We start from the raw sequence: 24,297 nt of genomic DNA on the forward strand, positions 1-24,297 counted from the left end.
CTCCAGTCAGCCGGTTAATACCTTCTAAGTTTAGGTAAAAATATTTATATGTGCCTAGAAAGGTGTATTCTTGAACGAGAAAACTAAAGGTGTCTTTCAGAACGAAAGATAAGTGACATATTTATAACTTTATACTTGTCTCCAAATGAGGACATTGTGACTGAAAGGTTGTAATAGCATAGAAATTTAGGACATTATTTCACTGTCTTTTTAGTCATCTTACGGTGATTTCGCAACGCCCCGAGTCCAAGATAGACGAAGGCCACTTACAGAAGAAGTTTTAGAGCTCCTTAATTCATCTGAAACTGACGATCTATTCGATGATGCTGGCGGTAATTTTGAACAAGAGGAAAATGAAGGAGATAATGTTAGACGTTTTATATCATACGGTATATTGTAAGCTGAGTAGCCTAGACGCAAAGCCCTCTAACTAGATGATAAGTAACACTGAGATAATCACGAAACACTCGTCCCATTCAAACGACTATGCATTGTCAGCAAGAATTTTATTGTTGTGTACGAATTTCTTTCAGCGCAGCCAACCTTAGGCTGAATAAGAAAAATATCAAGTATAATCGTAACAGACTGAAAGGTAACTTTGAATGTCCAGACTGGTAAGTCTATTGTCTGTTCACGTGCTTTGCATCCGGATATGGCAGGGCGACATCACGCCTACTGGGCATAGCGGGCTTTGCTCCCGAAGACAGCTGTCAGCTGCTTTTGAAACAGAACACGTTTTTTGACGGTTTATAGCCGGTTTTGCAACCTGAAACATATTCCATCACTTTCGCGCTGAAAAAATTTATACGGCCGTGTGCCCACCTCAAAATAGACGTAAAACGAATTTAGCGTCTTTCTCATCTGCGTTACCCAGATGTAGGTTTTTTATGAATTTTTCTTTTCGTAATAGTATTTTTTACTATAGGTTCTGGAGAAATTGGTGTAATCGACAGGCCAGAAGTTATTCAAGTTTACACTCAGCATATGGGAGGGGTCGACAAGATGGATCTTCCAATCACAATTTATCGCACAGTCATCAGATCGCGAAAGTGGAAGATTTGCATGTTTGCTCATGCAATTGATATTGCATGTGTAAATGCTTGGATTAAGTACAAGATAAACGCATCAGAATCAGGTGTTCCTAAAAATAAGACACTTGATTTGCTTCACTTTAGGTCATGTCTGGCCAAAGTACTGACAAAAATAGATAAGCCAACTGCCAGGAAAAGGGGGCGTCCCACTTGTGAGAGTCCAATGCCATCTCCAAGAGCCAGTGTGGAAGTTCGTCCAGAAACATATGTTCATTTGGACAACGTTGGGCATCTTTCAGTGGTCAGTGGCAAAAAATCATTTGACAGGTGCAGGAAACCGGGCTGCAGAGGCAAAACCACATTTCATTGTGTAACATGTAACATTCACTTATGTCTGGATAGAAAAAAATTGTTTCTTTGATTATCATTCTTCACAATTGTAAAACCATAGTTTATGCATATAATCATTAAATGAGTTTTGTGTAATTTATGCATTTTGGTGAAATAAAATAAAATAACATATTTTGACTTTTCGACTTATAGTGCACCCACTTGAACGCAATGTACTCACTTGGGGACGCGTTGTATCCCCCTTGGGAGGCACCTCGGAATATTTTATACAACTGAAAAATCATAATGTAATTCAAAGCATTGGATAGCAAAGCCACGATTTGTTTCAGCAAAAAAAAAAAAAAAAAAAATAATTCGTGACCGAAAGGGTTGATGAGTCATGGTTCTATTCAGCCAGTTATGAGATAAGCTTATAGTAGAGCAAATGGGGGATTCCAGTTTGGAATAAATGGAAGGGACTTAACAGTTCCGGCATTCAACTTACAACCAAGGGAAACCTCCTGGAATCCTTTGTCGAAACTGGAGCATTGATACCATTATAATTTATTTCTTTCGTTGTGTTGTGTATGCATAAACTGTATTTATGTTGTATGTGTGTGTATACGTTGCTGAACCGTATGATGTGTGAGTTATACACTGATGGAAAAAATTGTAACACCAAGAGAGAGGTGTGCGACATAAACGAAAGTTGGTAAGCATGTTTCTACATCTGAAAGATGATGCCTATTCAAATTTCTCGCCAGTCGCATAACAGTGGCGCCACATTAAGGATGCAAATCAGGTTTTTTTCAGTATATGTTGTAACGGTCGTCAGCGTTAGTTACCTTTGAGATTGGTCGTGGTGAGTTGATGTCAGTCAAGAAATGCCTTTAAGGCGACAAAGATGCCATTATCAACACCTCACTGAGTTTGGACGAGGTCGTGAATAGGGCTATGAGAAGTTGGATGTTCATTCTGCGCTATTGTAGAAAGACTTGGCAGGTATGTAGCCACTGTAAAAGGTTGCCAGCAGCAGTGGTCATGAGAATGTTCGGCTGCTAGCAGATCAGGCCCTAGACAGCCATGTGGCACTACTGAGAGGGAAGACCATCGTGTTCGGAATATGGCTCTGGCACATCGTACTGCATCTGCAGCAGCAATGTGAACAGCATTTGGCACCACAGTGACACAAAGAAGTATCACGAATCGGTTACTTCAAGGTTCAAGGACAGCTCCAAGCCACATGCCCTGTACTGTGCATTCTACTGACTACAAACCACCGCCATTTGCGACTTCAGTGGTGTCAAGCGAGAACTCATTGGGGGGGGGGGGGGGGGGGTAGGGTGGAGGTCTGTTGTATTTCCTGACAAAAGCTGGTTCTGCCTCGATAGCACTCATGGCCATGTGTTGGTTAGAAGGAGGCCAGTTGAGGGCCTGTCTGCATGCTTGACATACTGGACCTACACCTGGAGCTGTCGCCTGGGGTACAATTTCGTACGACAGCAGGTGCACTCTTGTGGTTATCCTATGCATTCTGACTGCAAATTTATACGTCATTCTGGTGATTCGACCTGCTGTACCGCCGTTCATGAACAGCATACCAGGTGGTTTTTCAACAAGATAACGCTCGCCCACATACTGCTCTTGTAACCCAACATGTCCTACTGAATATCGACATTTTGCCTTTGGCCTTGTCAATCACAAAATCTGTCTTCAATCAAGAACATATGGAACATCATTGGACAACAACTCCAATGTCACCCACAGTCAGCCTTAACTGTCCCTGTATTGACTGACCAAGAGCAACAGGCATGAAAGTCCATCCCACAAACTGACATATGGCACCTGTAAAAAACAATGCTTGCAAGTATGCATGCTCGGATTAAAAATTCTGACGGTTACTCAAGATATTAACCCTCCGCTACACGCGCGATTTTTCTACCTCTGCTACACGCGCGCGGACTGAGAGTCCGCATTGCGTTTTATACCATTTTCCTGAACAATTCTGACATTACAGTTGGCAAATATAATATATTCGAGTCTGGATGACATAAATAAAACAATTAATTCGTAAACACAATGTATTTTAGCATCAGTAGTGTACATAAAATATTTTAACTCATAATTTACCCGTAAACCAAACAGAAAAATGGTGGATTCCAAAGGACGATGTTTTGCTACTGTCATAAATGGAGGAATTTCACGTTTATTTTTTCGAATTGTTCCAACCATTGTCAGCTTGTCATTTTCCAACAAGTCAGCCGCAAGTGGAATTGATGTGAACCAATTATCGCATGTTATATTTCTGCCAAATTTGGATATGCATTTCACCATTCTTTTGACAATAGCATGAGGTATGTTATCACAGAGATAAGGCTCATCCACTTGTTTTCCACAGTATATTTCTATATGGCTGGTATAGAACATCCTTGCATCTGTAAGTGCAAACATTTTTATACCATATTCTGCCGGTTTTGATGAAATTTATTGTATAAATCCACATCTGCCTCTGAATGCATCCAACATTTCATCTACTGTAACTAGTTCTGATAAACTATAATGTTTCTTGCAGTTTTCATTGAACTGATCTATCAAGAATCGGACAGCAGCTAATTTGTCTGTCTCCTTCCGATGAGCTCTGTTTCTGATGTTATCAAATCTCAGACATGTCAGCATGAGACGAAAACGATTTATACCCATTGAGAGTCTGATGTACTCCACTCCAGTACCATCTGCAGCCCAGAGATCTAGTAAATTTGTGTGTGATGTTCGTAGCACACCCGCCAAGAAAAGGAGTCCTAAACAAGCTTTGATTTATGTAATGTTTCTGTCTGCAGCATCTCTTTCTCTGGAATATTTAGAACGGATGGTAGCAATGTAAATATTAGTGCAGCGAACAATTTCTTCTAAAATGTCATATGTGAAGAAAAGTTGTAAACAATCAATTGGACCCTTGGCATTTTTTGCTTCGCCTATGACTCCAGGTAAATGCTTGACAATATTATATTGAGATCTTCTTACTCTTCTGTTTTGGATTAGAGGTCATGGCTCCATTGCATACCGTCTTTCCCAAAATACAAGTCAATTTTTTTCGATAGAATCACTTTCGTCCAGCGACTGTTCACTATCTGAATAGTGATCACTTTCGAATATTGACTCCAGATCACTACTACATTCTTCATTACCAAGCTCTTCGTCCAACCACTGCAAACCTCATCGTCATCCACCGTTCTTCTGAAAAAAAAGTGTATAACTTGTTTCACTAATCGGTGTTGGTCAATGAAAAGGCTCATAATTGTATGACAGTTTGGATAATAAATAAATAAATAAAGTTTCTAAATCTGTCTATGTTTTGTAATATTGTAAAGGATGAAACCTCCTTACTTGCAATACATCGTAAAAGAACTGATGATAGAACCGCGCCACACGAATGCACACACGCGGACTAACACTCCGCACCTCACGAGACTGCTGCTTCTGGCAACAATGACTAACTTCAATTGTTGCCAATAATTCTTTACGGAAGGAGGGTAAGGTAGAAAAAGCCGCTAATGGAAATCTTGAATTTATAAGTGATTGTTGATGAGAAGATAAAACTGCGGACTCAACAGTCCGCGGTGCGTGTAACGGAGGGTTAATGTGCCAGCATGTCACATTTGCATGGCTTATCTCTCTGTTACGCTAACCTATGGTTTTACACTATTAACGAGAGGGACTTGCCAGATCCAGCATTCGCCTTGTATCCTAGGGAAACGTCCCAAAATCCTTTGTCGAAATCAGGGGATTGGAACCATATGCGAGGGTTGGAACTTTAATAGTGGCAACTATTTATTTACAGCTCGTACAAAACAGATACGTGTTTCAAAGTTTTACTGACCTCCAAAGTAATCACCAGCATTGTTATAACCCATGGCCAGCGATGTGGAAGTCGTAGGGCACTCTTAGCAGTGCCAGTTGTGTTGACGGTTCTAGCAGCGCAGTCTGTTGCCTGACGAATATGTAGTAGTTCTGAAGCGAATGACGTGAAGTGTTCCCTTCAGATTAGAAATCGAGTTGAACTCGCCAGAGCTTAAGTCAGGGGACTGCAGTAGGTGGTATAGCACTTAGCAGTCCCATCAGTCAATGAATCAGTAACAGCTTGCACTGTATGTGCATGAGCATTGTCCTGCAAAATAATGGTCAGGTCCTGCAGAAAGTGTCATCACTTCTGTCTCTATGCTGTTCATTTTTGGAACACAACCTAAGGCCAGCTTAGAGACAGAAGTATTGACATTATCTGAAGGACCTGACCACCATTTTGCACGACAGTGCTCAAGCACGTACAGTGCAGGCTGTTACTGATTTGTCTGACTAATGTGGCTGCTAAGTGCTATACCACCTACTGCAACTCGACTTCTAAACTGAAGGGAACGCTTCATGGCATTCGCATCAGAACTGCTACAAATTCATCGGACAACAGATCACGCCGCTCGGGCTGTCAACACAATTGGCACTGCTAAGAGTATCCTACGACTTCCACATCTCTGGCAACAGGTTATACACAAAGCTGGTGACTACTTTGAAGGTCAGTGAACTTTGAAACACGTATCTATTTTGTACGAGCTGTAAATAAATAGTTGCCACTGTTAAAGTTCCAACCCTCGTATGTTACCTAGACAAATGTACTCCTGAAATTTCATTGCTCTACATTATTTATTTTTTGGTGTCACGATTTTTGTCCTTCAATATATGTATGCGCCCATAAAAGTCCGCTTCTTGCATCACACACTGGTTATGCATAAGATTTTCTGACGCTGAACAAATAGGATTAATTGAGATTAATTATGACTAATTAAGATTAATCATAAGATATTTTGTAAAGAGCATGGCATTATTTGTTTTACTAATTACGCTGATCGCCGAATTGTGCTCGAAAACAATTCGCATCTGGTGTCCTCATGCTTGCTTTGGTACACTGCTTTCAGAAGCAAATCTCGTGGTCGTGTTCTCGCTTCCCGAGCACAGGGTTCTGGGTTCGATTCCCGGCGGGGACAGGGATTTTCACCTGCCTCGAGGTGACTGGGTGTTTGTGTTGTCCTCATCATTTCATCATCATTCATGAAAGTGGTGAGATTGGACTGAGCAAAGGTTGGGAATTTGTATGGGTGCTGATAACCGAGCAGTTGAGCGTCCCACAAACCACACATCATCACATCCAGCAGCAAAACATAAAATAAAAGCTGTTTCTTCTTTACAGGTAAGGCCTATAGTAAAATTCCAACCACATTTTGTTTTAATCACTGCTTCAATTCATTATTAGAATTTTTAGATCTTTTCGAAAAACTTACAAGAAATAAGGGCAACATCAGCTAATCCAGTTAGACTAAGTTCTATTATTATTTGTAATATTATTATTAAATTTTCTATGCTTTATGTAATTTTAATTATGTGTATGCTCAATAGTTATAAAGAAACGATACATCCCATAAGCTGTAGATTTTTTGAACCAATAAAGAAATTAAACACATTGTGGAGAGTAGTGGTGTAGCAGTATACATCTCTCTTGTACACTGAGGTGAAGAAAGCTTTGGGATACCTCAGAATATCATATCGGACATGCTTTTGACTGATGTAGTGCAGCAGTGCGACGTAGCATGGACCCAATAGGTCGTTGGAAGTCCCCTGTAGATATAATGACCCATGCTGCCTCTATAGCTGTCTATAATTGTGAAAGTAATGCCGGTGCAGGATTTTGTGCACGAACTAGCTCCTCGGTTATGTCCCATAACTGTGCAGTGGGATTCATGTTAGGCAGCGATCTCGGTGGCCAAGTAATTCTCTCGTATTATCCAGAATGTTCTTCAAACTGGCCGTGAACAATAATGGCCCAGCGACATGGCGCATTGTCATCCATAAAAATTCCATTGTTGTTTGGGAATATGAAGTCCATGAATGGTTGAAAATGGTCTCCAATACGACGAAAGTAAATATTTCCAGTCAATGATCGGTTCAGTTGGCCCAGAGAACCCAGTCAATTCCACGTAAACAGGGCGTTAGCATTATGGAGACGCCACCAGCTCGCAAAGTGCCTTGTTGACAACTTGGGTCAACGGCTTCATGGGTCTGCATCACACTAGAACCTTACCATTAGCTCTTACCAACTGAAATCAGGACTCAACTGATCAGGTCACGGTTTTCCAGTCGTCTTAGTTCCAATCGATATGATCAAAAGTCCAGGAAGAGGCACTGCAGGTGATGTAGCGCTGTTAGCAAAAACACTCGTGTCGATTTTCTGCTGCCATAGCCCATTAACGCCAAATTTCGCTGCTCTGTGCTAATGGATACGTTCGTCATACGTCCCACATTGATTTCTGCAGTTATTTCACGAACTGTTGCTTGTCTATTACCACTGACAACTCTATGCAAATGTCGCTGCTCTCAGTCGGGTTCAAACATGCATCTAATGTGGCACCACTGCATGTGGCCTTTTGTGGTGGCATCTTGAGCTACCATTCACACAGGACAACACAAATTCTATGTTGACAGCTTTCAATATGGCGTCAATTTTATCATTTGGTGGCATGATTGTTATAGTTCAGGTTACGGCATTGGAGCTGTGACAAGAGTTAAATACAAGGAAGACAAAACCCAAATGTAGTATCTGAAAACAGATTTTACACGAGGATAAATCAGAGGCTACAAGCACATTTATAAAAAAAAGTAAAACATGGAGACAAAAATGCCATCTGCAATTGCAAACTACCAACAGATGGCATGTAAATATCATCTACAGACATGTCACTCTTCCAAGACTTTAGACTCTCATTGTATTCGCTGATTAGAGGCATTTTGAATAAATAATTTTTAGTTTAACAGCACCCACATCACACTCAGGAGCTCTTTCCTGCATATAATACACAATTTATACAATGTTTGGTCTCACAAATCATGAAGTTTATACAACTTGCCTTTCTGATTATGGGTATTAAGTTGATTAATTTATTCATCCAAAAATCTTTCAAGGGTGTATGATAAGTCATTGATTTGCAAATATTGCACCTCCCTCCACCCCCCCCCCCCCCCCCACCACCACCCACCTACCCACACTGCTGGAGAAAACCAACGTAAGTTGCTATTCTTGTGATTCTAGAAGCTGCAAAAGTGTACATGCCAATCATTGTTTTCACTTTTTTCAGTAATAAAATGAAAACACATCGAAATCGAGTGGAGTACAGCAGCAATTACTACTCCATGATAACTGCGACAGAATGCCTGTGTTTTGAAATACTGCCACCATGGAACAGTGGTAGAAGGAAAGTGGCATAACCAAATAGAGTCTGTGGAGGATACAGTGGCTAATATTTAGTGACCAAATTTCGTCCAAAGCACTGGGTGAGTTCCAGGGCCGGCGCAAGAAGGCACGTGCGAAGCGTGTGGCCGCACGGGGCGGCGATTCTGCCGCTCCCCCCCCCCCCCCCCCTTTTTTTAGGACAAACTCAACATCCATGCCCAAGAGGGGACTCGAAACCAAACCTCGGAGGGAGCGGCTTCGGGAACTGTGGCATGGCGCCTCGACTACCTACCGACCGCCCCTGTTGAACAAGGGCAGCGCCGTCGTGTTTACGCCGGAGGAACGGAGAGGGGAAGCAGTCTGGCGTAAACGCCAGTACTCTTATGAGTGGAGCGCTGCCAACCTGTTACGCGCCGTGCGTTTACTCACAACTAATTTTGCTGAAGACGAAATCTAATTTGGAAATTCGAATGCACTGTTCGATACTGCGGTTACATGTTAAGCCTGAAGCAATTTTGCTAAGCCCTTCATTGGCAGTTTCCGAGTGTTTTATTCTTCCCGCATTATGGAAAAAAATGGTTGAACATTACTACGGTCAAACATGTCCAACACCTACAATGGCTAGAAGTATTCCGAATGGGTAAATACGCTGCGAGTAATTACAAGGGATAAAGACGTTGCTAATAAGCCTGGCAAAAGTTGGGTTTCGATTTATTTTTGAAAAATTTGCTATCTGTTCCTGAGTGATAGTCGGACGTTTTGGTTTTTGAGCCATGAAACACCTGTCTCCGCTTGCATGAACAACAATTAAACTCTGAAAGGCACTTTTGTTTGACAAAAAAACTCGCACACTATCACTTTGTCAACATTTATTTACTGTATAATGCGTGTGAAGCCATGTTTCATCTTAGTCTTAGTAAACTACTGGTCGCTTTGATTCTGATGAAAACCTGAGAAAGTATGGTCTTTTAGCAACAATGTCCTCTCGTCCGCACAAAAAAACGTTAATTTTGACACCTTCTAAAATGAAAATCCATTGACAGAGCATTGCTTCTAAGGGTTTCCTTGCTATCTTTGAATCTCTTTTCTGTTTGACAAAAGTTGTGCAGGTTTCGCAAATTTCGTATTTCTTTCTATTGTTCGTAATGCCATAGAAATTGCTGCCTGATAATACATTTATCCATATCATCGGTCACATACTTATTGTGAACTTCTTGCTTCTTCTTCCTGGGCGCTAGTTTAACCGTAGCCTCGCTGTACCTCGTCAAGTGACCTAGTTCTTGGCACTGCCGCGTCACCACTTCGCCTTTCCAGGCAATAGGTATTGTTGCGTTCTCTACAACGAAAACTACAGAATTCGTTTCGGTAGTTGGCCGAGGGAGTCAAGATTGATCAGAAGCACTTGCATTGCGTTTCGTAAGAAAAATTGCGACTGATTGCCGACATTTCCTACAGATTTGTTTAAATAAAAATCCACAAACGTTTTGTAAAAAGAATAAATAAATAAAAGTATAAATAAAGACGGGGGGGGGGGGCAATTTTGCAACTCGCACGGGGCGGCACTTAGGCTTGCGCCGGCCCTGGTGAGTTCATTGATTTGTTCTGAAGAAGAGGCCGCAGTGTTTGCCACCTTTCGGCAGGACCGTGATGACGGAATCGAGGTGCACACCCTACTATCAAACGCTTTTACGGGAACTATTTGCTGCAAAAATTTTGTTTTTGTGTTTCTGATAGCTTTATACATCAGGTTCATGATGTGGCCATCATTTCGTTAATGGCCATAGTTATAGTGATGTATTCACATGGAAGTAAGAGCCTGCGAGAAATTCGAAAAAGTTTGCAATGAAAAATAGGGGTCGCTATGATTTTGTGTTTGGTGCATAATACATAATATATTGCTGCATATGTAATTTAGCTAACATACTTGATTTTTCTTTAGACTTGGGTGGAGGTCTCAACCTGTCACCAATCTCAAGAAAATTGATCTAATGTAGCACACTCATTTGCGATCGAGCCACGTCAGCAATAAAACCAGTGTGAAATATCCACAACATTCCTCATATTTCATAAACAATTTGAGATATCGAAAAGAGATTTTGGCAAATGATAGCACACAAAGAAGCGAGTATTTTGCCGAATGTTTAGTATGCAAAGCTTCATTATCTGGCATGTTATTCCACTAATTAAAGACTTTTTTAATGAAAGATTTAATTTTTAAAGGGGCACCGAAAGCAGGTGAAACGAGAAATACTTTGGATTTGGGAACAACGTTTATTTTATGTGCCTTTTCTTAAGCTACTGACCTAACTTTTCCTCAGTTCCTCACTTAGTACACTGAATAAACTGCTGTTTCAGAATTCTCTCATAACTGTGTCTGCACAGACACTTCTGTGAAATCTACAAATGATTGACAAACCAGGCGAAAATAATCGCTGAATTTCCAACGAAATTCTTCTTAGATACTAATCAAAGTAGAGGTCATCATGCAAGTGTGGCCGTGGAAGGGCTGAATTACATATTTACAAAAAAATGTGAGCTTTACTTTAGAACGGCATTTCCCCTACAACGCCTGCCCGTACCTGTCACCACTGCCGCTCACCCCACATGTGCCCTGCCGACTGCGCATCTACTAGCCACGGTATTTTGCGCGGGCTCTACAATGTTGCTGAACTGTTTGTGGCATGACAAAAGTCGTGTCTCGTAAGTTAAGCCACTGAAAACTGGGAGTTCACATATGCAACTGCTCTACAACTGCGGTATGCCTCTATTGTGGCGACACTTTTATTGCGTGTGTGAACCCGGCTAGAAGGGCGTCGGCCACTACATTGTCTGTGGTGAAAGGTAATGCATGAATTTTGGCATTCTCGGCACACGCTTGACTTTGTGGACCTCGGAATATTGAATTCTCCAAAGATTTCTGAAATGGAACGTCGCGTGCGCCTAGCTCCAGCTACCGTTCCACGTGCCAGGTCTGTTAATTCCCGCCATGCAGATATAATCGCGGAGGAAACTTTTTCCGTGAACCACTTGAGTACAAACGACAGCTTCGCCAGTGCACTACCCTTTCATGCCTCGTGTACGCGATATTACCGCCTTTTGTATATGTGCATATCGCTATCCCATGACTTTTGTCATCTTATTGTAAATAACGTGTACAAGCTATCAGGTGCAACGACTTTGCATCCTGTATAATTCTGTGAACGGATTGTTGTAAGCTAATGCAAGCGTTGACCCTGGTTCTCGTCACTGTGTACAGTTGCTATTGACTTAAATTGTTGCTATAAAATCTGATTTCTTTACGTCAATAAAAAACTTGTTCTTTTGATGATTAATTTCTTATGTCAAAGTACTCAACTTACAATCCTGTACCTAAGAGGTGGAATACTAGAATCGAACTGTGACCAATAATATCCACACGACATTTCTCTCAAAATAGCAGTTTGCCAAATGGGACTAAAGCTCAGAATTTTGTAGTCAGTATATTGGCCTAACTCAAATAATAGCTAGTATAGACTTATACAAGAATAGTTATATACATAACAGGTGCAACAACTGCTCACTTGCAGTATTATAAATCTGATGCAAATGACGAGAACCTTAATAGGCTTTCCCCTCTTTACGGAATATACAAACACTGCGCACGGAAATTAGAAGACAAAATTGATTTTTTCACATAAATGAAGTAATTTAACTGCTGGATACTTCTGCAAACGCTTTCGTTTATTGATATTATTTTTACTGTAGTTCGTTTGTTTATTGTGTACTACTTCACTTAGCATTGCAAAAATCCCTTGCCTTTAGCCGCTTTATGAACATAACGACGATACTCACGAAAAAGCGTGTAAGGCAAGTTTTACTGTGTGCAAGATCACCTACTAAAAGAAAAACCTACACACGCAAGTTGATATTCGTTGCGATGGCTGTTGGGAGCGACCGTAAAGGCATTTCCCATTAGCAGTCGCTCCCTTCAACCACTGCGACAGCCGCCGAATGTCAGCTTTGCGACATACAGTTCTCAAATCCTTGATTTCAAATAGGACGCGTGCGCAGCGCTGTCTGTAGGCGTATGTCAGTTTGTTTACTCAGCTGTTGGCGTCCTATACAGTGAAGAGAAGACTGAGAGTGAGCAGTGAATGAAGAAGTGAGTCATCGGCTGAGTAGCGGTATTTCAGGGAATCGTGGTTACATTTTGTGACTGAGTAACGTGTAGTGGTCGCAGTAGTCAGTCATTATTTTCTTGGCTTTCAAGAGCAATCAGACCTACCGAGTAAGCGAATAATTTATCGTGCTTTGTTTCCTCCAAACGAAGGACTTTAAAGTAAAGTACGGGACTCGAACGATTCCCCAAAGCATCATACTTCTTGTGCAGGTGAGTGGCAACAATCTCTCGTTACTGTCGGTTGTCTCGATATACACAGAAATACTTCGTACATCCGCAGTGCAGAGCTAGTGTCAACACAACAGGTAGCTTACACGGTAGCTTTCAGAAATAATGGATACATTTTCTCTTTCAGTAAGCTGAAATGGCAGCTCTGCAAGGACATGAACATAGACAGCATCCAGAACAGACAGTAGTTCCACTGTACCCGGTAAATATCCTTGTTAGTGTGTTCATGAGACGGCTTACTGCCGACGATTCACAAGGAAATGCTCACGCCCACAACGTTTCATTTCCAGCACTGGCGGGCAGTCTTCAACAAGTACGATCTGGATAACGATGGACGAATATCATTTTCAGAACTCAAGAATATCATCAATAGTGAATCATACGAGAAAGATATACCAGACTCTGCAGTCAGGGAAATCATGAGACGAGCGGATCAGGACCAGAGTGGATATCTGGAATGGAATGAATTTGAGAAGCTGGTAACACTGCTTACATTTGTTTCATATTGTGTTGTGTGTACGAAAGTGACTTTTTGTGGCAATTTAATTGACTAGAATTGAAAGACGAAAACTCGAAATTATTAAGTAACCGTTGTACAGGTGACAATATATTCAAAAACATTATTGAGGGCATTGGTATATGATGGATGGTAGGAAGAAATGGAGAAACTTGTGAATGTGCCATTCCCTCCTTTAGTTTATATACAGTTTACTGCTGTATATATCTGAGGAAAGGTTTTTGTTTTCATAAGTTCAGGAATCTGAATATATTTTCATTTTTTTGATAAAAATGCCTATTTCTCTTAACACCAGACTGTTTTGTGTGGGGTGTGCACTGTAGTGGTGCTTTTTTACATTCATGTTTTCCTCTTTCTTCATCTGGCTTTTCCATCACTTTTCCAAGCATAGTGTGGCTACAGTGTCTGGCTATACTTGAGGATGTAGTGTTTTCTCATGTCTTCATAGGTATTATTGCAAGAAAATGATTTACAGTTCCACTACATAAGAATTGTGAGGACAATAAGTTGTATTACGGCAATATATACATAGTGGTAGTGATAATCAGGCGTGATTGTTAATATTAGTTTATTTATTCAAGGATCATTTTACAGTGCTATAGGTTCTGTCAGATTAATACAATAAAATGTACAAGTCATATTTAGAGACATATGAATATTCAGACATCTTCAGTGAGTAGAGGGCATATGTTCAACTAGGACCTTTTTGAAGGATCCATCCTGTCATTTGCCTGATGTGATTTAGGAAAACCTAAATCACAATGGCTGGTCACAGCATAAGCCTCTAGTCTTCCGAATCTAAGGTTGATGTCTGAACGAATGCACTACCTCATTTGGTTATGCCTAAAAAAGATTTTTCATGTTTGTACATATGTGTAAAAGGTTTCTTAATGACAGGAAGTAATTATACACTGTTCGTTTAGTCTCTGCACAATTTTGGCTGTACACAACCAACACATTAGCAGATGACTTAATGACCATGCATGCCATTCCTCTCTTACATTTCAATATCTTCCCCTGCATCTCTGAAAAACTGACTGATAATCCTTTCATGACGAGTGAGATATTGAACTCGGAAAAATGGCAGGACATTACTGTAATCACCTAGTGATTACCTTTTTTTATATTGTTTTTAATAATCGCAGTTGTAAGCAATCTTTAACTATATTGTATGCAATATTTAAGAGGTACACATTGACTATCAGTACCTTTTAAATAAATGTCTTTTAGTTATCTCTTTCATCTTATTTGGCAAATTATTATAAAATTTTAGTAATTGTAGAAATTGCTGTTTAGAGTTTTTAGTTTGTTTTTCTGTACTAAGTGTAAGACCTAACTGGCTCTTTGCCTGTAAGCATGTGTAGAGCTCTTGAGCCCTACTTCTTTCTAATTTGGTAAGACTTTTATTTTAAATGAAGGTTGTTTTGAATAAATGATCTGTAGTACAGCCCAAGGTGTTACATGCGAGTTCGTAAAGCCAATGAATGTGTAAAGACAATCTGCAGTGTAGTGTGTGCTGATATGAAACTTCCTGGCAGATTAAAGCTGTGTGCCAGACTGAGACTCGAACTCGGGGCCTCTCTTTCTATCTAAGCAGATTTCCATTCCACAATTATGTGTCCTTAGAAAATTCATATTTTCCCATTGTGTTAAGATACTGCTCAAGTTTTTAACATCTCTATAAGATAACACAGTCACTGTAGGGCTTATATACTGCTGAGAAACAGCGTTGTTGATAGTATTAATAGTTAAAGCTGTTGTTTTCTTTATTACTACCTCGTACAGAGCTCCTGTTAGTGTGGCAAGGCTGTGTATTACAACAATGTTAGCTGTGTGTGCAGCAAGGATATACCTTAGTTAAGGTTGTAGTCCATACTTTACGGTGGATAATGACATTTCATCTGTACTCATTACAACCTTTAACTGTACTTGCCCGAACCTTCTGGGTGCTGAACAACTAGTTACAAATGTTCTTCTGAACCTGTGAACAACAGAAGGATGAACTTTTAACTGCTTGCCCAATCTACCAAGTTTCTCGGCCATGTCATACCGCTGTTATATTAGCAGTTTTGTATGTTGGACCATAACTTGCATTCTTCTCTCAAGCATGTAGTTTTCTGCTATTTACGTTGACACAACCAGAATGTGGCTGTGTGTGTTATTGAGAGGAAAGAACATTATAATTTAATTTAATGTGCCATTGACAGTGGTGTCATGAGCGGCGGAACACAAATTCAGATAAGAAAAAGGTAGAGAAAAAATTAGTGGTCCTCTTTATTCAGGTGTCACCTTAGCATTTGCAATAATTGATTTAGGGAAACCACAGAGAACCTAACTCTGAATTATCTGAACAGGATTTGAGCTCCTGAACATCTGTAGTCTTACATGTTGTACCACATCACTCAGCTGACTGTTTAAATTGTGATAGTGCAAAATTATTGTATTAATAACCTATACATTTAAATCTGTTCTTCACAAGCCAACTACCAGTGTGTGTGTGTGTGTGTGTGTGTGTGTGTGTGTGTGTGTGTGTGTGTGTGTGTGTGTGTGCGCGCGCCACTGCTGCCCCCCCCCCCCCCCCCCCCCCCCCATTCCCCCCTTCCTGGTCCATTCATGAATGTTGCATGTGAAGGACAACTGTGAGATGCCTCTGTATGAGCTCAAATTTTTGTAATTTTCACCTTCTTGTTATTTTTAAGGAGCATGTAGAAGGAACTAACATGATGCCTAACTATCCTAGGGACGTATGTTCTCAGAATTTTAACAGTGAACCACATTGTGTTACACGATGCTTCTTTTTGCAGCATATGCCCCTGCACTTGGATGAACATCTCCATTACATTTTCAGACTTTCTACCTGAACCTGTGGTGAAAAGTGCTGCTTGTAATTGGACTGTATCTACCACTCAACTTTTTTGTCAGTTGCTTTTGGTTTCCAAAGTTATTGCTACTTTTGTTTTGTGAATACTAATTTACAGAACTCAGTTTATAAGTGTACTGAATAATCCCTGTGATTTTTCTGCTTTTGGCTTCAATACTGTTCGCCCGATGGTTCAAAGTAACTGGTGCTGCTACAAAGCAGTATCATATATCTGCAGCTACTACAGATAAATGACACATTGTAATATTTATTTGTAGATATACATAGCGGTGGAAGCAGCCTGTATAAACAGGTTTATGTGTAAACTCTACAGTTACCTATTCTGTACATAATCACTGTAATGTGCATGGCAGCAATAACTTTTTTGCTAAAAGTTTAGAATAGGGCCAGTGACATATTTACGTGTTTCGTGCAGGAATGTTGTTTGCTGTCAAGTTTGATGGGAACAATATAGGTGTCAGCTGTTCATGTTAACCAGCCAATGAGAGAGCAGTCAGCAGACAACGTGTATTGAAGTAATACATTTGGAAGAAAGGCTGCAACATTCCTATAAATGAGGATTGTAAATATAATTGTTCCTTGTTTGATTCACAGCTATTTAAACTGCGCTAATATCTGCAAACGTAGGACAGTGTCACAATCCATTGTATATTCAAAAACACAGTGAAATATTTCTCTGCTCTATGTTGCTACCCAGTCGATCTGCGTGAACACACTAAGTAAGTGGATCAGTGTTTTTTAATTAAATCATGGGAGGAGGTCAGTGGATCAGTGTTTATTAATACATTGCGTGTGTGACTGCATTGTGCATAAACATTGATCCACCTGTCTTCTCCCACAATTTAATTAAAAAACATTGACCCACTTACGCAGTGTGCCCATGCAGATCGATTGCGTATTCATTTCACCACCACATTTGATACATTTTCGTGTTTCTGCAATTATTCCATGAGACATGGAGCAACGTCAGTCCACTTTATAGCACTTGCTGCAATAATCACAAAATATTTCTCTTGAGACTCACTAGTACACTGGAAAACAGAAAAGACAGTGGTTTCAATTTCGGCACTAGAAATATGTTGCCTCTCTTCTTGCCTATCATTGATTATGTCAAAGAATCATCCCATTGGCTACACAAAACTGACACATTGCCAATGTGAGAGCAATAGATAAGCACAGCAATGACTGCCGCTGGCCCTGATCTAGACTTCAGCCAACTAAATTTATCTTATTTGATTTTTTCTTCATTGTAACTACAGATGGGACACAGGTAGAATTATTGAACATATTCCTTTTTGCTTGATACTATTAGTGTAAGATCTTCATGGACTATAGGGCTGTTACATGCGGGGCTGTGATATGTTCACATTCCTTCCTGGAAAGAAGTTTGTATTATTTCCCAAGTGAGTTTTCATAAGAATATTTTTTTAATGATTTATTAAATTTATTGTATTGATCCACCTTAAGTAGTTTAATCATCCTCTGATATTGCTGCATGTATCACATGCTTAGCTGGGCACTACTTTAGACAACTGTTTTTGACTTGGTTTCACAGTCCTGTTGAGTTTTTTGAAGACAATATTTTTGCTATTTATTATGATTTCCACATTTACAGTTTGAACTTAGTCATTTTCAAGTGGTTAAGGCATTGAAAATAAATGCAGCTCTCCCCCAACCTCTCCACATTCGGTCATTGGTTAATAGAGGAGTGTGCGTGTGTGTTCTTTATTTTTTTTCATTTTATTTTTTTTTTTTTTTAAAAGAAAGAAAAAACCACTTATCTTCAGGAGGTGAAGTTCCTAATACCACTGACAGGTGTCAAAATCCAAGAAACTATCCTAGCTGTCAGAGCTGTTAATTTCTTCTTCGGGGAAGAAATAAAAGGTCAGGAAAGACTAGAAAGGAAAAACATATCACTTGGCTCCCAGGTTAAGAAAGATAAATGTGCTCAAAACAGTAGTTACTAAGGTATGTGGCTTTGGGAAAGAGGGAAACACAGCAAGAGGAAAACAGGTAGTTCTAGATGCTAGCATAGTGTCTTGTGATTTTGTATATGCGTATTAGCAGTACTAAGAATTTTGCCTCCTCCTTGCCAGCAATTTCATCTTAGAATTCTGTAGTTTTCTCCAGTGAACTTCTCCATTGGTGCAATTAAAATTACTGTGAAGAAAATGCATAAAACTAATGTAACAAAATGGGAAGCAAGATGATTTCGCTAATGAAGTGTAAATACTAAGAAAACTTTATTCTTATGGTTTATTGTGAGGGGTTATACTATTAGTGAACTTGTCTAATTTTGTATGCTTATTGTGCTATAATAATTTTAACTTAGGTGGATTTCCTGTGCATGCTGTTAGCTAGGCCTTATGTGCAAAATAGGTTGAGTTTTCTGGTACCATAAATTTGCAATGTCTGCAGCAGCATTATTTTTGTTTATAGGTGCACATGAAAGAGTTTCACAGCCTATTTGGTGTAGCCATTAACAAGTACATACATGCAACAGTGGTGCCACGATCCAGGCTATCTCAGGTGGATCAGGTGGATGGGACAGGGGAGTATGAGGAGCAGTACAGCTGCTGGCCCCCTGCTGTCTGCATGATCATCATCAGCATTGTAGAGGTTTGCAACAGTATATTTCCAAACTAGAACGTGTTATTGAAGAATGTTTGCTGACAATGAAAGTGAAGTAATTTGACACAGCATGCAGTGTTAAGCATTCAGGTTTGTGTACGAATATGTATAGGATGATTAAGATGGTTGTGAACTGTATGAACCAGACATTATAGATATTATAGATAGCTACTCACCATATAGTGGAGATGTTGAGTCACAGACAGGCACAAGAAAAAGACTGGTAAACAAGTGAGCTTGTGGCCAAAAGTAATTCTTCTAAACACACACACACACACACACACACACACACACACGCCACCAATGCCTCTGGCTGCTGAGGACGGACTGGGAGCAACTGCACAAGATAGCAATCTGGGCAATGCGGGTAAGGAGGAGGTAGAGCGAGGAATGGGAGGAACACACACACACACACACACACACACACACACACACACACACACACACACACACACACACACACGTGCGACCAATGCCTCTGGCTGCTGAGGACGGACTGTGAGCAACTGCACAAGATAGCAATCTGGGCAATGCGTGTAAGGAGGGGGTAGAGCGAGGAATGGGAGGAAGAGCGAATAGCACAGTGGGGCTGGGGGTTGTAAAGTGTTGCTTCTGGGAACATACAGAGACGTATTGAGGATAGGGTAGGGTAGTTGAGTGCAGTCAGGAGGTTTGATGTTGGATGGGAAGGGGTGGGGAGGGTGAGGAAAGGGAACAGAAAAGAAGTAAGTCTGTGGTTGCATTTCTGGACTAGAAGGCTGTGTAGTGCTGGAATGGGAGCAGGGAAGGGGATAGGTGAGTGAACGGCAGAGACTAACAAAGGTTGAGGTCAGGGTGTTTACAGGAACACAAGATATATTGCAGGGAGAGTTCCCACCTGTACAATTCAGAAAAGCTGGTGTTGGTAGGAAGGATCCAGATGTTGCAGGCTGTGAAGGAGTCATTGAAATGGAAAACATTGTATTGGGCAACGTCCCCAGCAGCTGGATGGTCCAGCTGTCTCTTGGCCACAGTTTGTTGGTGGTCATTCATGTGGACAGGTGGACTGTTTGATGTCATGCCCACATAGAATGCAGCACAATGACTGCAGTATAGTTTGTAGATTATAAGACTGCTTTCACAGGTGACAGGATGGGTGATGTTTGTGACCAGACTGGAGTAGGTGGTAGTGGAGGGAGAATGTATGGGACCGGTCTTTCATCTAGGTCTTTTACAGGGATATGAACCATGAGGCAGGGGGATTGGAAGCAAGGATTGAGTAGGTACAGACAAGAATCATAATATTACTTGCAGACAAAGGCTCCACCACTGCAGTTTTGAAGACAGGGATTACCTGGTGGAAGAATTCCACCAGCTCTCAGATATGTCCACCTACAAACTACACCATAGTGACCCCATTCCAGGAATCCAACAAGATGTCCAGTCTCTTCTCAAATCATTAGGCCCAGCTCAGAATCTCTCCCTGATCCTGGCTGTCTCCTCACCTGTAACACTCTCCGCACTCCTATCTTCTACATTGTTCCTAAATTCCATAAACCCAACCGCCCACTATACCCCCTTGTGGGTTGTTACTGGCCCCCACGGTGAGAATCTCTGCTTTCATAGGCCAACACCTTCAGGCTTTTCTTTTGCTTTACTACTTGGTGCCCCACTTCTCTTTATACCAATTTCCCTAATGCCCATGGCCTTGTTGCTATTGAACACTACTTTTACCAATGTCTGATGGATTCTGAGCCTACAACTTCCTTCCTGGTCACCATGACCAACTATGTCCTCACTAAAATGCCACTCTTTTATGTGTGAGAAGAGGGAAGCATTTTTAAATACCACTGATGCTGAGTGTGAATAAAATATACAGTTTTTAGTTCTATCTAATTAGACAGTGGTAATAGTAAATTCTCCATCACACCATCGGAGCAACTTAATAGTTTGAGCCTCCACCATTAACAAGTACGAACTTGAGTGAAAACTAGAAAATTTCAAGCACAGTTAAGAAAACTACACATAATACAGTAAAACTTCATTTATATGTTTTTCTCACTTATAATTTTTTTTCCCCTTCCCCTTTCATGTCCCGGCAAAATATCCACACTGTGCACAAGTTATGATGCAGTATTTCAGAGTGGGTTGCCAGGAAGTGGATTGGTAAGGCTGATATTAGACTATAATAAAATTTGATAGTGTAATAAGGAATTCTGTCAAAGTTAGGCATTGATCAAATTTTTTTGATCAAATCTAGCACCTCGCCTTAGACTTGATCAAAGAAAGCGTTCGTCTTATGTTTACTGCGTGGATAAATAAACTGCTTGGAGTGCTAGCATTGCTGCAGCTGTCTGACACATAATGTTTATCAATATGACTCCCAGATTTACATGGTGCATCACATATATAACAAAATTGATAGAAATATTCGAGGTAGATGAAGCACTGTGTAGCTTACATCATCTCGAATACAAAAAAAGAATTTACTTTCCATTTATTTCATGTGCTACTGGAGCCAAAGAACACTTCAAGAAATTATTAATTAATTTGTTTCTTCCGGTAGGCTGCCTTGCAGCTTCATGGCACAGTGTTTCAGACAAACCATTTGGATCTGTTTCCGAAAAGCCGTATTTGGAAGTGAAGTCCATGATCATGGTGGAAATGATCATACTGATGATATTTCACCTAATGATGATGAATGGAATCGACTTGAAGAGCAGGCATCATTTGAGGATTACGTGAATGTTGATAAAAATCTCGTCACTACAGAACCCATGACTATCGCTGAGATAGTTCAATGTGCATTGTGAGACATGGACGAGGAAGAAACTGACATTGAGGATGATACAGAAGAGCCTCAGAATTCCTCCATGGTGTTTAACGATGGAGTAAATGCAATAGAAATAATAAAACAATTTGTGATGTGCCACATTGTTTCTGACAAAATAATGATGAGTTATCCCATTTTGAGGATACAGTATACGCTATTGCTGCATCAAAGAAGAAATAAGCAAGAATTATGAACCTTTTTGCAAAATGATGTTTTCTTCTGTGTAGAGGTTTACATTTTTCTTTATATCTTTGTTAAATATGGTACCCACCATATAGCGAAGATGCTGAATCGCGACTCAGCATCTCCGCTATATGGTGAGTAGCAGCTTTCCTTCTCTGGTATTGTTATATTCCATCCTGGATTTTCCATTGTTTGATTAAACAAATGAATACATTGTTAAATGTAAGATTTACAAGATAACAATTAGGGAAAAGTCATTAGATGATTTTCGTTAGTTGCACCAAAAAGTGGGCCACATATTGCCCTACATGTTCTGATATGCAGTTTGGAAGAGTGTACTTAATTTCATATACACTTTCAGTGAGTGTTACAGTACAGAAATTTAAATTGCATTTTAGTTAATTATGAGCAAATTACTTTGAATAAGATATTGTTACATTAGATTAGATTCATACTAGTTCCATGGATCATGAATACGATATTTCGTAATGATGTGGAACGAGTCGAATTTTCCAATACATGACATAATTAGGTTAATTTAACAAAATACTTAAGTTAATATAACAACTTTATTTTTTTGTGTTTTTTGTTTTTCTTTATTTTTTATTTTTATTTTTTAAATTTTTTATTTTTTTAATATTTTTTTTCCTTAATTTATATCTAAAAATTCCTCTATGGAGTAGGAGGAGTTGTCATTCAGAAATTCTTTTAATTTCTTCTTAAATACTTGTTGGTTATCTGTCAGACTTTTGATACTACACTCCTGGAAATTGAAATAAGAACACCGTGAATTCATTGTCCCAGGAAGGGGAAACTTTATTGACACATTCCTGGGGTCAGATACATCACATGATCACACTGACAGAACCACAGCCACATAGACACAGGCAACAGAGCATGCACAATGTCGGCACTAGTACAGTGTATATCCACCTTTCGCAGCAATGCAGGCTGCTATTCTCCCATGGAGACGATCGTAGAGATGCTGGATGTAGTCCTGTGGAACGGCTTGCCATGCCATTTCCACCTGGCGCCTCAGTTGGACCAGCGTTCGTGCTGGACGTGCAGACCGCGTGAGACGACGCTTCATCCAGTCCCAAACATGCTCAATGGGGGACAGATCCGGAGATCTTGCTGGCCAGGGTAGTTGACTTACACCTTCTAGAGCACGTTGGGTGGCACGGGATACATGCGGACGTGCATTGTCCTGTTGGAACAGCAAGTTCCCTTGCCGGTCTAGGAATGGTAGAACGATGGGTTCGATGACGGTTTGGATGTACCGTGCACTATTCAGTGTCCCCTCGACGATCGCCAGTGGTGTACGGCCAGTGTAGGAAATCGCTACCCACACCATGATGCCGGGTGTTGGCCCTGTGTGCCTCGGTCGTATGCAGTTCTGATTGTGGCGCTCACCTGCACGGCACCAAACACGCATACGACCATAATTGGCACCAAGGCAGAAGTGACTCTCATCGCTGAAGACGACACGTCTCCATTCGTCCCTCCATTCATGCCTGTCGCGACACCACTGGAGGCGGGTTGCACGATGTTGGGGCGTGAGCGGAAGACGGCCTAACGGCGTGCGGGACTGTAGCCCAGCTTCATGGAGACGGTTGTGAATGGTCCTCGCCGATACCCCAGGAGCAACAGTGTCCCTAATTTGCTGGGAAGTGGCAGTGCGGTCCCCTACGGCACTGCGTAGGATCCTACGGTCTTGGCGTGCATCCGTGCGTCGCTGCGGTCCGGTCCCAGGTCGATGGGCACGTGCACCTTCCGCCGACCACTGGCGACAACATCGATGTACTGTGGAGACCTCACGCCCCACGTGTTGAGCAATTCGGCGGTACGTCCACCCGGCCTCCCGCATGCCCACTATACGCCCTCGCTCAAAGTCCGTCAACTGCACATACGGTTCACGTCCACGCTGTCGCGGCATGCTACCAGTGTTAAAGTCTGCGATGGAGCTCCGTATGCCACGGCAAACTGGCTGACACTAACGGCAGCGGTGCACAAATGCTGCGCAGCTAGCGCCATTCGACGGCAAACACCGCAGTTCCTGGTGTGTCCGCTGTGCCGTGCGTGTGATCATTGCTTGTACAGCCCTCTCGCAGTGTCCGGAGCAAGTATGGTGGGTCTGACACACCGGTGTCAATGTGTTCTTTTTTCCATTTCCAGGAGTGTATTTGGTAAGTGACCAAAGACTTTAGTGCCAGTATAATTCACCCCTTTCTGTGCCAAAGTTAGATTTAATCTTG

General features: G+C 41.0%; 1 protein-coding gene across 1 annotated transcript in view; it reads left to right on the forward strand.

Moving 5' to 3' along the window:
- Positions 1–12,774: 12,774 nt before the first annotated feature.
- LOC124711927 (rhomboid-related protein 2-like) overlaps positions 12,775–24,297 on the forward strand; it is a 57,004-nt gene continuing 45,481 nt past the window's right edge. The window contains exons 1-4 of the mRNA XM_047242183.1: positions 12,775–13,000; positions 13,146–13,220; positions 13,309–13,497; positions 18,856–19,035. Coding sequence (XP_047098139.1) covers positions 13,155–13,220; positions 13,309–13,497; positions 18,856–19,035 — 435 coding nt within the window. The 5' untranslated portion in view covers positions 12,775–13,000; positions 13,146–13,154. The remainder of the gene's footprint in view (positions 13,001–13,145; positions 13,221–13,308; positions 13,498–18,855; positions 19,036–24,297) is intronic.

Source organism: Schistocerca piceifrons, chromosome 8 (genome assembly GCF_021461385.2).
Source record: "Schistocerca piceifrons isolate TAMUIC-IGC-003096 chromosome 8, iqSchPice1.1, whole genome shotgun sequence".
In the NCBI taxonomy this organism is placed as follows: domain Eukaryota; kingdom Metazoa; phylum Arthropoda; class Insecta; order Orthoptera; family Acrididae; genus Schistocerca; species Schistocerca piceifrons.